The sequence below is a fragment of the Psammomys obesus genome, unplaced genomic scaffold (assembly GCF_907164565.1).
Source record: "Psammomys obesus unplaced genomic scaffold, mPsaObe1.curated_primary_1811, whole genome shotgun sequence".
NCBI classification, from domain to species: Eukaryota; Metazoa; Chordata; class Mammalia; order Rodentia; family Muridae; genus Psammomys; species Psammomys obesus.
In genome coordinates, this window is record NW_026596131.1 from 849,060 (window position 1) to 863,958 (window position 14,899).

The window sequence follows — 14,899 nt, forward strand, 5'->3', positions numbered from 1 at the left end:
CTTTGACCCCTGAGGCCCACATGGTGGAAAGAGGGGACTCATCCTGGCAAGGTGTCCTTGGACTCCCACACACTCCCACCAAAATAGATAATAATTGTAAAAAACAAACCACAACCCAAACTCTAAAACTCACAGGCTGGGGTGCTGCTTAAAGGGTTGGTGGTGGAGAGAGCCCCCAGACCTGGCCCCTCCATCCCTTAGAGCCCGAGGAGTGGCTGGCAGTAGGAGTCTGTCAGACTAGCTTTGAAAACTCCTGATTATCTTTGATGTCAGAGGTTGGCTGGCTGTGGCCCAGAGAAACGCGGTGGCCGGTGAGTTAGGAGGGATGCCAGCCTCCAATCTTCTAGCTGTGGTGGTTTTATAGGCTTCTCAGGGAGATCTATCGGTGCTTCTTCGTATGAACCCTCTGGGACACTTGTCCAAGAAAGAGGCCGGGGGAGGCAGAGCTGGAAGGGGCTGGCTGTGTTTCTTATTTTCCTTTGCCATCACCATCCACCTAACTTCAGCACCAGTGAAATAGGTTAGGGAGGGGACCCACAGGGACTACAAAAGAATCCAAAATAAGAGTTGGCAAGGGGTTTAGGTTAGCAAATTAATTCGTTACTTTGATGAGCCTAAGTGTGTAGGGGTCAGTGGACAACTTGAGGAAGTCAGTTCTGCCCTTCCACCTTGTGAATCCTTAGGGCAGAACTCAAACTGTCAGCCTTGGCAGCAGAGGTCTTTTCCTTGCACACACCATCCCAGCGGCCTCAAGGGGTCAGGTTTAATGGGTGAGAAGAAAGACAAGCAAAGCAAAAATGAGGGGAAGAGGCGGTAATAAAAGAGAGACTGACTCAGACTGAGTCTTAGTTTTGCTCTAGTTTGGGGCAAGTTCTGGCTGCTTTTCCTGCCTCAGTTTCCTTTGAAGGTTTCTTTGCCCACCAGCCGCTAGCAAAGGTATAGGCAGGCTGTGGGAAGGGACAGTGTAGCATAAGCTAGCCCCATACAATGGGAGCTGGGTTTAGGCAGTCCTGTGCCGACAGCATGAGCAACTCAGAAAGCCTGTCTGGGCCTTAGATTCTTCACCAGTAAACCTGGACAGCACACGATTATCTCCGCCTAAGGACACTTTAGGACTCTAAGGACACTAGCAAAGATGTGGGGCTGTGTTTAGGGAACGGGGGAAGGCAGATGTTTGGCTCCAGGGCACCTGGAGTTGTAGACTTCAGTGCTCAATGAAGACTAGTCTACCAAGTCTGGCTGGCTTCTAGTTGTTTGAGGCTGAATCTCATTATGTGGCTCAGATCAGAAATCTCGATCCTCCTATGTCAACTCTTGAGTGCTGGGATTATATATATATATATCTTACTACTTCCAACTAGCAATCTTGTTTTATTTATTTATGTAGCCCTCGCCAGCCTCAGCCTCAGACGTACTACCTAGCAGAGGATGACCTCTAGTTTCTGCTTGCCCTGCCTCCACTTCCTGAGCTCTGGGATCGCGAGCCTGTGTTTGGTTTTCTGTGATGCTGGGATCTAACACAGGGCTTTGGGCAGATTAGGTTAGCACTCTACCAATTGTGCTATGTTTCTAACTCATAGAATCTTGTTTTATAGGTGATGAAATGGCTTGGAAAATCAAAATGGTGTTCTGCCTTTTTTTTTTTTTTTTTGAGACAGGGTTCTCTCTGTAGCCCTGGCTGTCCTGGAACTCACTCTGTAGACCAGGCTGGCCTCGAACTCACAGAGATCCACCTGCCTGTGCCTCCCTGAGTGCTGGGATCAAAGGCATGAGCCACCACCCACCGGGCCCCTCCTTAGTTTTTATCCTGTGAACTCTACATAGTCTAAAGATTCAGCTCAAAACAGGTGTGTGTGGTAGACAAACTTTTATTTTTTGGGGGGTTGTTTTTCTGAATAGTGTTGATTTTGCAACATGGTTGGTTGTTACAAAAATTTTCATTAGTATAGAAAGTGAAAACCCTAGGAAGCTGCTGTCATCCTCCTACCCTCATTCCTTCTTCATCCCTTCGGTTCCCAGGGGAGTCCCTGAGAACAGTTGATTCTCAACTCCCACATCCTTTTTTTTTTTTTTTTTTGAGCTAGGATCTTGCTGTGTAACCTAGAGTGGACTCACTATTGGTCCCTCTGTTTTGGTCCCTTGAGGGTTAGGATGACCCTGTCCTATTTTTGTCCTGCCCTTCCTGATGACTCCTCCACCCCGTTTTTCCTTCTCACGTAGATGAGACTGTGGTATGAAGTATTCAGTTGTACACATTAGAATCAGACATACCTGTGTTTCAATCTCAGCTCAGAGTTAATCCTTGGAGTGACCTTGGCCAAGTTATTTTAACTATAGTGTGTGTGTGTGTGATCTGAGTAATAATGGTTTCTGTCTTACAGGATTATGGAGGATGTGATGAGATATTATAAGCAACACACACACATATGCACGTGAGCGCGCGTGCGCGCGCGCGCACACACACACACACACACACACACACACACACACACACACACAGTCCAGTGACACAGAATGAGTTAGAGACAAAACGTGTGCTAAATCTTGAGTTTTCTAACCTCTACCCTCCCAACTTTTGCCATATCTGTTTCTTAAGCGGAACCACCCTAACCACCCACCCCCACCCCGGGCACAAAAGCCACAGTATTTGTTAAAGGAACAACTGCCGGGAGAGGGTGGATCTAGGGAGCTGAAGTCTCTGAGTTCTTGGGATGCCTGCCCTGGACCATGCGGGTTTTGCCCTGTGGGTTGACAGAGTGGGGGCAGCAGAGCTCGCTGGACCAGCTGTTCGCTCAGGGCTCCAAGCCTGGAGAGCTGAGCCCCAGGGCAGGGTCTAAGGCTCTCAGCTTAAAGGATTTTAGCTTAAAAGGAATGTGCAGTGGGCCGCCTCTGCCCAGGAGGGACTAAAAAAAGCCTCAACCTGCCCTGGGTTTTGTGTGAGGGTTATCAACAGCTCAAGTCAGCTCATCTCTCTCTGGCTCCCCTGACACTTTGGAGAGGGCCTGTTTTCCTGCCCCTCTCTGGGTTTCCACCAATTGGCAGGAAAGGACCAATCTGTCCCAGAGGCGCAAGCTGTTGAGGAGTGAGGTGTGTGCATTTGGGAGAGGGCACCGGTGGCCCCAAACCTGGTGACAATGCCGAGATGTCAGCTGCGCCCTGCTGCTCTTTCTTCCTTTTATAGTCAGCAGCAGTTGCTCTTGCTCTCGCTCAGCCCCTCTGTGGGGGCTCCTGCTTGAGATAAAAGCAGGGCAAGGCCGCCCAGTCCCCCATCTTCTCTCTCAGCTGCCACCTCTCCTCTTCTGGTTCCTTTGTAGGTCTGACCTCCACTGGAGATCTTGAGACAGCATGCCTCCCAAGAAGCCTGAGCCTAAGAAGGAGGTCGCCAAGCCAGCTGCAGCCCCGGCGCCAGCCCCTGCCCCGGCTCCAGAGCCCCTCAAGGACTCTGCCTTTGACCCCAAGAGTGTGAAGGTGAGTGAAGCTCAGTCCACTGGATCGGGATCCTCTTCTCCACGTTGTTGAGAGATTGCTTTCTCTCAGGCCAGACAGAGATGAGGACCATGGCATCCATGCCCAAGATCATAGCCCAGAGGTTCAGTGAAACCAGGGGGGGAGGGGGCAGAGGCTTTCTCTTTTAACAACAGGTTGTTGCTATGTGCAAAGGAGGCTCATCAGGACCACCCCCCATTAGCCCCGCAGGAAAAAAAAAATGGTGGCGGTACAATCTACAAGCCAGATTTTGTAAAGCACAGTGCGCGGCAACCACAGTGAAGTCAAGGTTAGCCTTTGCCTGAAGTAGGCTATGAATATTTACTTTAAAAGTTATTATTTTATGAGTATGGATGTCTTGCCTACACGTATGGGTGTGCTGCATGCAGTGCCCACGGAAGCCAGGAGAGGGTGTTGTATCCCCCGGAACTGGAATCATGAGATGCCATGTGGGTGCTGGGGATTGAACCTTAGTCCTCTGGAAAGCAGCTGGTGCTCTTAATAGCCGAATCATCTCTCCAGCCCTGAGAGGTGGAATATGCTTATGAAAAACAGACACATTGGTGGGAACCAGTGGTGTAACCGGGGATGGCGATTGAGCGGCCAGGGAGGATGCTCTTGTGTGCTGGGGTACAAGAGGCTTCACTCACAAACACAGTTTAGGGCAGAGACGTAGAGAAGGTTAAGAGCAGCCTGGGGCCTTCTTTTTCTCTTTCCCTGTACTGATGGGCCACTCTTTTGTGACCCCAGCCTGACTGGCTCGCTCCCGGCTGAGGCTTCTCTAACTTGATGAGGGAGCTGGGCCTGCTTTCTTCAGCCTCCTGGTTTCATGCCCTGCCCCATCATGTTCCCCTCACTTGGCTGGTGACACCTCCTCTCCCTGGAGCTGGTATGGGCCCCTGTTGACTGACTCAGTCATTTTAGGCCTCCCAGCAATGTGGCCCAGCTGTCTAAGGAATGAACCCGGAAGGGTTGGGCCTGGGAGGGAGAGGAGCAGTTTGAATATGTAGCACCAGACTGGGAGAGGTCAAGAGGTCAAGTGGCTACTGGTATGAAGAGCTATTAATGTCAGGTCTGGAGTGGTGGGCCCCCTCAGGGAACTCAACCTCCAGACAAAGCTGGGGGGTGATGGGAACAAGACAGGGATCTGTGACACACAGCCAGAGACCCTGTACCTAAGGCTTTAATCATGTGGGCCACCATAGTCTTCTCAGGACCAGAGCCCACATAAGAAACTCCATACATTACTGAGCCAAGGGTCAACACCTATTAGCTCTAAAGGTCTTTAGCAGGATGGGCCTGTCAGAGGTGAAGGCAGTTGCTCCATGCCTGGACTTGGTTTTGTGTGGCTCCTGGTGGGGAACCCAGAAGCTTTCTGCACCATCTTTCTCTCCTGAAAGCAGACCATCTGTGTCCACAAGACCCTCCTCCCCCCAGCCTTTATTTCTGATTTGTCTGATTAAAGGCCATGCTGATTAAAGGTCCTGTTGCTTGGACAACAGCTGCCCAGTGCATCACGTGAACAGTGTCCCCTCTTGCCTATCACTTCCCTCCACTCAGTCACCTCTCCTGATTTCCCATCCTTTAAAATAGAAGGAAGGAAGAAAGGAAGAAAGAAAGAAAGAAGGAAGAAAGAAAGGAAGGAAGAGAGGAAGAAAGAAAGGAAGCAAGAAAGGAAGGAAAGAAAAGCTTCAGCAGTATTCATGGGAGCCATTTCCCTGTTCACATATTCACCTAGTTCCTTTGTTTATAAGATTCCTTGATTAGCCTGGCGCCTGTAATCCCAGCACTCAGGGAGGCAGAGGCAGATTCCTTGACTAAAGTGAGAGCAGAGGTAAACCTGTGCTCAGTATGTCAGGATGACGTCATGATCAGGCTATGTGCTTCTGCCCTGACTTCTTTGACATGCCTGTTCCTGGGGGCAGAAAACATGTCAGAGCAAGGCAAGGTGACCTTTCCTTCAGAGCATCAGCATAGTGTAGCAAGGGCTTTTCTTCTTTTTCTTCTCCTCATTTACCTCCAGACTTGGCAAAACCACTCCTGCGCATAGTGTTCTGACTGAGCTCCCCCCGCCCCCCATGGTGTCAGTGCCAGAGGAAGAGGCAGAGCAGGCATGGAATGGTGGCACAGGGAATGCCCAGGGGTGGCACCAGGGTAGAGTGGAGCGGAGAAGGACATCAAAGTGACATCCACGATCCTGTCAAAATGATGACTCATGCTTGGTCGTCTCAGTCCGTCTGCAGAACCTCCCGCCCCATGCTCTGTACTCAGCATCGTACAGCATGTGCGGTGGGGGGGGGGGGACCCCAAATCCACTCATTCACTCAACACAATATTTTTAAGTACTTACTATGTGCCAAACACTTGAGCCATAATAATAAAAACCTCCGCCCTGGGGGAACCTGGTTTTCTTGAAACAGGCGCAGGTGAGCCCGTGACAGAGTCTAGGCCTGGTGACTTACTAGAGTGCCTGGGAGGAAGTTGGTGTGGATGGCTGAAGGGAAAGGTTTCCTTCATTGACCGTGCATTGACAGGCAGAATAGGGCGTCCCAGGGTGAGCGGTAGTGAGCATCCAAAGCCTGAGGAACATCTTGTCAGGGATTAGGGACTAGGGAGAGCTTGAGCTTGACAGTGAGAGCAGCTGGCTACAATGAGGAGGAATTTACTGTTGACCCTAAAGGAATTGTAAGATGAGTCACTGTAGGCTCTAGAAAGATGTAGGTAAGTAACCTCTTTCTCTTTTCCTTTTGATGGTGTTTTTTTGTTTGTTTGTTTTGCGTTTTAAAAGATTTGTTCCATTTATGAGTATGAGTGTTTTGTCTGCATGTATGCATGTCTGTTGCCCATGGATTCCAGGAAAGGGACCTCCTGGAACTGGAGGCCGTGAGCGGCCGCGTAGGTGCTAGAGCCAGAACTTGGGTCCTCTTCCGGAGCAACAAGTGGGCTTAACTGCTGAACCGTTTGCCCAGCCCCCAGCCTTAGTTTTGGTAGTGCTTTGAAGGCTGTGTTGCCTCATAGACAGCCAATCTGGCTCATTCCTCAGGAGACTGTTTTACACTCAGCCCAGGGTCCTTCCTTCCCTCTTCATCAGTGGCCTGCTGGAGGTGACCAGACTTCCTTTAGAGTCCCTGCCCTCCTCACTCCTGTGTTTCTCTCCTTTACAGATAGACTTCAGTGCCGACCAGATCGAAGGTGAGTTGGAACAACTCCACGTTCTGTTGCACTTTCCAGAGGAGTAAGTGGTCCTTGTGGTGACCGTAATTATTACACCCGAGCAGGCCTGTTAGGCTCTTTACATGGATCAAGTCACTTTATTCTTCAAACAACCCCACGAGGTATAGAAGCTATCCCTACCCCCATCTAACAGGAAGTAAAACCAAGGCTTAGAGAATTTGGGTGTCTTGTCCATTCTCACACAACCAGCCCTGGGGTCTTCAGGGTTCAAATTCGAGTATCTGATTCTAGACTTTTGCTTTCAGCCGTCCTTAGATGTGGTTGATGCTCAGCAAACGCTGATCCCTTTGCTTCTCCATCATGCCCCTAATCTGTCAAGTCACCCGGGAGTCCTTCTCTCTGTCCGTGATGCAGGAAACCCTCTTAGCTTACGAGCACTCACTCCTTCATTATGAAGGAAGTCTGAGACATGTCCACCCACCCTGGTGGCAGAGCCAGCAGTGACTTGCAGGCACACTGGTTCGCCTGTGGTGTCCATCACCAACTCTTCTCATTTTCAATAGAGACAATTTCTCAGTCTCATATGAAGTGTCAGTAAATGCAACTTGAGGATAAATCTCAAGGGGCTGGAGAGTTGGTTCCGTGGTTAGGGTTGTGCACTGTTTTTGCAGAGGATCTGAGTTCGGTTTCCAGCACCCATGTCGGGCAGTTCACAGTCACTTATAACTTCAGCTCCTGTGCCCCCCCCTTCCATCTCCCCTCTATACACATAATTAAAAACAAAATAAAGCTTAAAAAAGAGAGATCTTGGGACATCTCACACATGGATGTACTTAACTAATCAGAGAGACTTTGATGTTGTTTCCATTTGGGGGACATTAGCATGGGGTCTTCCTGGCTCTGGGTGAAAGGGGGCCTGCACTTAAGCTGCAAGATTAGTAGTAGTAATTGTCAGTTTCCCTCTGAGAAAGTGCATCAGCTTCCACAGAACGTGAGCGCCGGCACATGTGCTTTGGAACTGGTGACAGGAATCTGTCTTTGTGGTACACTGTGGAGACACACTGTCAGGCAACAGTTGTAGATGCTGAAAAATCCTTTTGCTTTCTAGTTAAATACATGCATCTGCCACAATGTCAAATCCATGGCACAAGTGAGGTCTGGAAACTCAATTAATAATCAGATTGTTCGTTGCCCAAGGGAATTCATGGTGAAAGCTCACCAGGATGACTGGCTGAGTTCTGCTCTCCTTGAAGATTTTCAGGCTGGGGGTCTTTGCTCTCTGTAACTTTTCACAGCCTGGCTTTGAAGCCACTTCTCTTCATGTTGGAGCATGATGCTTTCTTCTTTCATCTTCATCCCTGTTGTCCTTTCGTGTGCTTTTTTGTGAAGCTATGGCTGCTGGTGAGTGGTTTTCTTTTTTCTTTTTCTTAAGACAGGGTCTTAATTAACCCAGCTTGGCCAAAAATTCACCTTTTAGCTGAGAATGGCTTTGAACTTCTGATCCTCTTGCCTCCACCCCCCCCCCCCAAGTGCTGGTATTATAAGTATGTACTACCATACCTTGTATTTGTGGGGCTGGGGATTGAACCCAGGACTTCATCCATGTGAGGCAAGCACTCTACTGACTAAGCTTCATCCTCAGCCCCAGCCAATTATTTTCTCGTGTTATAATGGAAAGAACATTCTTTGGAATCAGGAGACTTATTGTTACTGATTCTTCCTTTATGAGCCATAAGAAGTTGTTCACTCTCCTCTTCTCCTTCCTCTTCCTCATCTTCCTCCACCTCCCAGACCAGAAGCGGGCATCAGAACTCTTGGGGCTGGATCTACAGGCTCCTGTGAGCTGCCTGGTGTGGGTGTTGGGATCTGAAATCTGGTCATCTGATAGACAGAACAGTAAGCGCTCTTAACCACTGAGCCACCTCTCCAGTCCAGAAATTACTTCTTTAAAACTTAATCTTCTCATCTTCAAAATGAAGCTATTTGGTTCTGTTCAGCTCAGAAATTTTATGAGCATTCAGCATCTTGTCTACATCACCCTTTGTCTATCTGGAGCTAATTGCCACATTCTTCTAAGCTTTGCAGTCTCTGGGTGACATGGCTCCAAGTTGCCCAGACCTCCCTGTAGTGAGAATTTTGCAATTTTTGTTTCTTTAAAAAACACAGAAATGTTATGGGACTGTGTTTTTGTTTTAATCCCAGGTATGGGGATAAGAGGCTGTTGCACAGTTCTGGCAGGGGTATGGTTTTGCCAGCTGCAGATAGTTTCTGTGAGTGTGTGGCATTTGGAATTCTGGAAACTTTTCAGAGTATATGTAAGTGCCAGGGCCCGGAGAGGCAGGGTTGGTGTTGTTCAGTGGTTGGTTGTGGTGTGTCAAGGAGTCGTATGCCAAGAAACCAGAAGAAATTAGTTACCCTGACGACGAAGATCAAACTCGCCCCAAGGAACTCGATGCCCCTAATCAGCAGAAAGAAGTCTAAGGACGACTTGACTCCCTTTCCCCTCTATCCTTTTTTCCTCTCCTATCTAGTGTTAGGGGGTTAATAAGGAGAAGGGTGGAAGAGAGAAAAAGGAACCCACAAAGTAGGAAACACTGACCAAAGCTCCCCTATAGGAACAAGCTTCGGACTACTGACTCCTCTGTTTCCTCACGGGTAACCGTGGCTTTGCTATTCCTACTAGTAACTCTAGACATCAGTGTTTTCATGCGTGCACTGGGGTCCCCAGCAGGCAGAGCTGTACGTAATAAAGCCCGGGGCAATCCGCTTTGAGTGTGGAATAATTTGTTATTCGTATGCAGCCTTTAAAGGAAACAAGCAGTTCTAAAACACCTGGAAATGATTAAAGGCGGCCTCCCTCGCAACTCAGCGTTCTTCGGTTTTTGGTCTGCCTAGTTGATTTGCTTTAACCCCACCAGCACTGGCTTCCAACTCTTGATGTCTTCTCTGGTCCTGCCATGGAGCCTTTGCCTTACTGGGCAGCAGCCTCGTTGCTGCAGTCTGTTGTCACCTGCTGTTGTTTGCGGTTGTCCCCTGCTTTGTGCACAGCATGAGGTGACTTCAGTGTCACCGCCAGGTCATAGTCTAATAAACTAACTGAATCCAAATTGACGGAGAACTAAGCCAGACCTGGTGGCACACGCCTATGATCCTGGTGCTTGGGAGGTGGAGGCCGGAGGATCAGGAATGCCTGGTCATCCTCTGCTACTAGCATGATTGGAGTCAGCCTGGACTACGTGAGGCCTTGACTCAAGAAAACAAAAGCAAACCAACCTATGAAGAATGAGGGCTATTTGCAAAGAGCCCAGGGGTGTCTTAACTTGGCCTTGCCCCTCAGATACCTGCTCTGCAACCTGCAAGGTGTCAGGTCTTTCTTGTACTGAGCTAGCCCCAGAGGCAGGGGACTTGAGAGCCACCTTGGTCCGTTCTGTACCTCTGTGAAGCACACACTGGGCACACATTTTGCTCCCGTCAGCCATCCATGCAGTGGACATTGTGTCCCCACTTAAAGCTAAGAAGCAGAGAACCCACAGAGGTGTCCATTTACCCAGGGCTGTCCATTTACCAGTGGTTCAGTGGCAGGCCGGGTATGGTCTGACTGTGACCCCAATGTCACCTTGTCTGGCCATGGAGCTCTTTCAGTTGGGAACAGGCAGTACTGACAATAGCTGACTTTTGGATAGGTCGTATTACTTTGCAAACTGTCTCCACATCCTGCCACCTCCTTCGACACTCACAGTGACAGGGAGAAAGGGCAGAGCAGGAGGGAACTGAGGCCCAGCCTGGCTTTCCTACTCTCCTAGGAAGAGCCAAGCTGAAAACCTGGGAAGCCTCACTCCTGGCAGGAATATTTTCACTTCTCCACTGTTTCCTAGTCAGGGACTAATGTACACCAGGGAAGGATGTGGGGTGAGGAGAAACAGGGAAATAGTCAAATCTTATAACTGACCGAGAGAGGAGAGCCAAAGACCCGTGCTAGGGTAGGTCCTGGGGTCTCCGGGTGACTTTGGCTGTCAGGAATGGGGTGGGAACAGTTTCCCAGGACAGCCTGGGGACAGTGGCTGAAGGGAACGGCTACATCCTTAACCACTCCATCAAGCAAACTACAGCCGCTGCCTCTGCTTGGGGCAGGGGGCTGTAGCTGGGTGTTTCTCTACAGAGTTCAAAGAGGCCTTTTCACTGTTTGACCGGACTCCAACGGGAGAGATGAAGATCACCTACGGGCAGTGTGGGGACGTGCTGAGGGCCCTGGGCCAGAACCCCACCAACGCAGAGGTGCTGCGTGTTTTGGGCAAACCCAAGCCTGAAGGTCAGTGTGAGGTCGATGGCTAAATATGATTGATTTCAGCACCCATTACAGCATGATCTAATGACTGGAGCCGGCGCAGGGTTAGACAGACACTTGTTCTCTTCAATCCTGGTGGCTTATCTCGGTCACTCTGCCTGCCACCGATGGGGTGTCTCATCCAGAAGCAGCTGGGGCCTAAGCCCTGTGTGGCTGGGGCTGGGAAGAGACCTCTTGGCCCTCTCCTGCCCTGAGCAGCTGCTTACGTGGTGGTCTCTGTCTGCCCTCATGCCCTCTGGAAGAGATGAATTCCAAGACCCTGGACTTCGAGACGTTCCTGCCCATCCTGCAACACGTCTCTCGAAACAAGGAGCAGGGCACCTATGAGGACTTCGTGGAGGGGCTGCGGGTCTTTGACAAAGAAAGCAACGGCACGGTCATGGGGGCTGAACTTCGGCATGTCCTTGCTACCCTGGGTATGTCAGCTGGGCGGGGATGAGCTGCACAAGAGTGGCTGTTGAAGAGGGGGACCAAGCGGTGTATGGTGGGGTGTAGCTAAGGGTCCCTGCATCTGGCAAATCCTAACCCAGGGCTTGTTTTCCTGGACTCTATAGGACCCTGCCTCCTTTATCCCACGACCTGGGTTTGCCCAGCAAGCACCAGAGGCTGGGAGAGGAGCAGGTGTCAGAGCAGGGGTTGTGAAGCCTGGTGTGGCTTCTGGCCCTCTTTCATGGCCCTCACCACCATGCTGCGGGCAGAGGGGAGAGGTGTGTCCCAAGATACGTGACCCCGAGTTCCGGAGCCTTCCCTGAGGCTTGGCGTTAACCATTTCTCAGACCCAGGGTGGTCTTTAAGCCTGATGAGTGCTTCAGTTTCTCCTTCCCCTTCCCTGCCACTTACCATTGAGACCTCCTTCCCATGCCCTCAGGAGAGAAGATGAGCGAGGCAGAGGTGGAGCAGCTGTTGTCTGGGCAGGAGGATGCCAATGGCTGCATCAATTATGAAGGTATGGTCCTTCCTTGCTTTCCGGGGTGCCCAGGGTAAGGGAGTGGCATAGGATGGGATGGGCCGGCCCAGAGGCTGCGGGCTGTTCTTCTCGGGTGGACTGTGGCAGATTCTCACCGGATGCTTTTTTTTTTCCGTCTTGGGAGTGACTATCTGGAATAAGGGACATTAATGTGTCTTTATTACTGGTGTGTGTGTACCTGTGGTTCCAGTGCAGGTATGATACACACACGTGTTCAGAGGTCAGAAGACAATCTTAGGGAATTGGTACTTCCTTCTAGCATCGTTTCCTGGGAGGGGTCATCAGACTTTTGTGACAAGCACTTTAGCCACTGATCTGTCTCATTGGCCCAGGACCTTGGGTTTTAGGGACAGTTCTTTGATAAACCATCTGTGCGATTCCGATCAAGTCACTTCCCCATTCTGAGCCTCAGTCTTCTCAAACAGGGAGTGGTCATGCCTTAAGCTTGTGGGGGTATGTAGTGATGACATCATCCATAACACCCGTCTAACATCAGCACAGAGGAAACACAAAGCAGAGTTTGGGTCCTTGCCCTCTTCTGCCTTCTCCACCAACCCTCCAATGAGAGAACTGCCACCTGCAGAAAGGGCACAGCTGGGGGTGTGGGGGACAGGAAGTGGGTTAAGAAGTGGAGAGAAGGGCAGAGCTCCAAGGGACACCTGGCTGATTCTTGTTTCCTTTTCCTAGCATTTGTCAAGCACATCATGTCTGGGTAAAGTGGATTTCTCCGGGTGAGTTCTACCCCTTCCTCAAGGTCATTCTGGGCTTACGGGCAGCACCACATGCCTGGGAAGTCTTCTGTGCCCAGCATATGGGGCCAAGATGGGATGGCAGCTTTGAGCTACCAGCTTGGAGGGGGCACTAGCTTGGTAGCCCTCTTTCTTGCCCCACCTTGTCTTTTGCCTTGTTTGAGCTAGGGTTTCTCTTGCTATGAGAAACACTATAAAAGCAAGCTGGGGAGGACAAGGCTTGTTCAGCTTACAACTGTCAGTTCACACTCCATCCAGGAGGGAAGCCAGGGCAGCAATTTAAGCCTGGAGGCAGGAGCTGAAGCAGAGGCCACAGAGGAATACTGCTTGCTGGCTTGCTCCTCATGGCTTTCTTAGCCTGCTCTCTTACACAATTCAGGGGTGGCCAAGAGTAGCACTTCCTCTAGTGGACTGGACCTTCCCACATCAATCATTAATCAAAAAAACAAAAACAAAAACAAAAAAACAAATCAAGATCAAATAGAAACACTACAGACTTGCCTATAGGCAATCTGATGGAAGTATTTTTCTCAACTGAGGTTCTTCTCAGATAACTCAAACTGGCAAAAGAAAAACTAAAAACCAACCAACCAACCAACCAACCAACCCCAAACCAAAACCAAATTCCAACCAGGACATGCCCTGTTTGACTTACTATATGCCCTCTCATCTCTCCCTCTGTCTTTCAGTCCCGGGCACAGCACAAGCTCTTGGGTGTGACAAAGCCCTGCCCCAGACTGAAGCCCCTGGCTTGTGCCTTCGGTCCCTTGGTGTAGAGCCCTCCCAGTGATATGGGCTGTGACAAGGGCATGGGATGTGGGAGGCTGACACCCTCTCTTCATCTAGCACTTTCTTTCAGGTGCTTGGTCCTGAGAGACCCATGCTGGCTGTCATGGAGTCTTGGATTCCCGTCTAGGGCCTAACAGGCCCACAACCTTCCCTGTAAATAAAAAGCCCCAGTATGAAGTCTCGTCCATCCCTCGGTTGTTGTGGTTGCTTTTTTTTTTTTTTTTAACCTAATTAAAGGAATTAATTTGTGTGTGTGTATAGCTGTCACCCGAGGCCCCGTGTTCTTGAGAATTGAGTTGGATCTTAGAATGGGGAGACAAGGACAAAAGGCCAAGGCTCTAGAAATAGTGGCACCTGGCACATGGGCAGGAGGTCTTTGAAGGGTCTGCAGCTGGAAGGATCCACAAAGTTCCCTTTCCACCCTTAACCCCTAGGGAAGCGGGATACCTGGGTGTCAGGATTCTTCACAGAGCTTTTGCTTCTCCTTCTCCTTTTTCTCCTTCTCCACAGGTGTGGAAACACACACCTGTGATCCCAGTGGTGGGGAGGTGGAGGCAGGAGGATCAGATCAGATCCTCTTCAGCTACATAGCTCAGGCTACATGAGAACCTGCTTCTAAAATAGAAATTAAAAAGTGTTAGCTCAATACTTGGTTAGTGTGTGTGAGGCCCTGGGTTAGAGCCCCAGCACTTTAAAAAAATGCGTAAACACCTAGAACACAGGCTTCAGCATGATAACCATTTCAAAAACAAGTTAAGAACGTTCACATCGTGAGGCTGGAGAGGTGGCTGATCAGTCAAGAGTGCTTGCTTGCTCATCCCGAGGACCCTGAGTTTTGTTCCCAGCACCCATGTCCAGGGGTTCACAGCCACTTGTAACTCCAGCTCCAGGGTGTCCAATGCAGTCTTTTGGCCTCTGAGGACACTTTCTCACCCATGGTAAACACACACTCTCTCTCTCTCTCTCTCTCTCTCTCTCTCTCTCCTAAAAAGAAAAAAAAAACATTCTCACAAGCTCAATGGCGGAGCACTTTCCTAGCATGCAAAAGCCCCTGGGTTCCTTCCCTACGAGCATTCACTAGTCCTGCCTCTACCACAGTCAATCAGCACTCCGTGTTTTGCTTTTGTGGCTTTGATGGTTTACTCAAGATAAATGAACACATGCATTTGTCCTTTTGTGATTGTCCTTTACATTTAGTGTCATCCCTGTTGTAATTTGTGTCAAAACTGCCATCCCCTTTAGAGCTGAGATTACTCTACTGTGTTTTCCCCGAGAGAGCCTGGTTTGCTTTTTGGTCCCGGCTCCTTGGTGTGGACCAATGAGGTGCTTCTTCTGAGTGTGAAGCCCCTGGTACCTGCTTCATCCCTGTTTGTTCTGGAGCACTGGCCT

The 14,899-nt window shown here is 49.9% G+C and overlaps 1 protein-coding gene across 1 annotated transcript; it reads left to right on the forward strand.

Moving 5' to 3' along the window:
* The first annotated feature begins 3,345 nt into the window (after window positions 1–3,345).
* On the forward strand, window positions 3,346–13,632 carry Myl4 (myosin light chain 4). The gene is made up of 7 exons (XM_055592529.1): window positions 3,346–3,468; window positions 6,651–6,678; window positions 10,820–10,969; window positions 11,248–11,421; window positions 11,874–11,951; window positions 12,660–12,703; window positions 13,581–13,632. The coding sequence occupies exons 1-6, from the start codon at window positions 3,346–3,348 to the stop codon at window positions 12,686–12,688; spliced, it is 582 nt and encodes a 193-aa protein (XP_055448504.1). The 3' UTR covers window positions 12,689–12,703; window positions 13,581–13,632.
* Window positions 13,633–14,899: the final 1,267 nt, after the last annotated feature.

What these genes read in the sequence shown, in the direction of transcription:
- Myl4 (XM_055592529.1), top strand. Translation starts at nt 3,346, where the DNA reads ATGCCTCCCAAGAAGCCTGAGCCTAAGAAGGAGGTCGCCAAGCCAGCT. An exon ending in TTGACCCCAAGAGTGTGAAG is followed by an intron (nt 3,469 to 6,650) that starts GTGAGTGAAGCT and finishes TCTCCTTTACAG; the next exon opens with ATAGACTTCAGTGCCGACCA. An exon ending in CAGTGCCGACCAGATCGAAG is followed by an intron (nt 6,679 to 10,819) that starts GTGAGTTGGAAC and finishes GTTTCTCTACAG; the next exon opens with AGTTCAAAGAGGCCTTTTCA.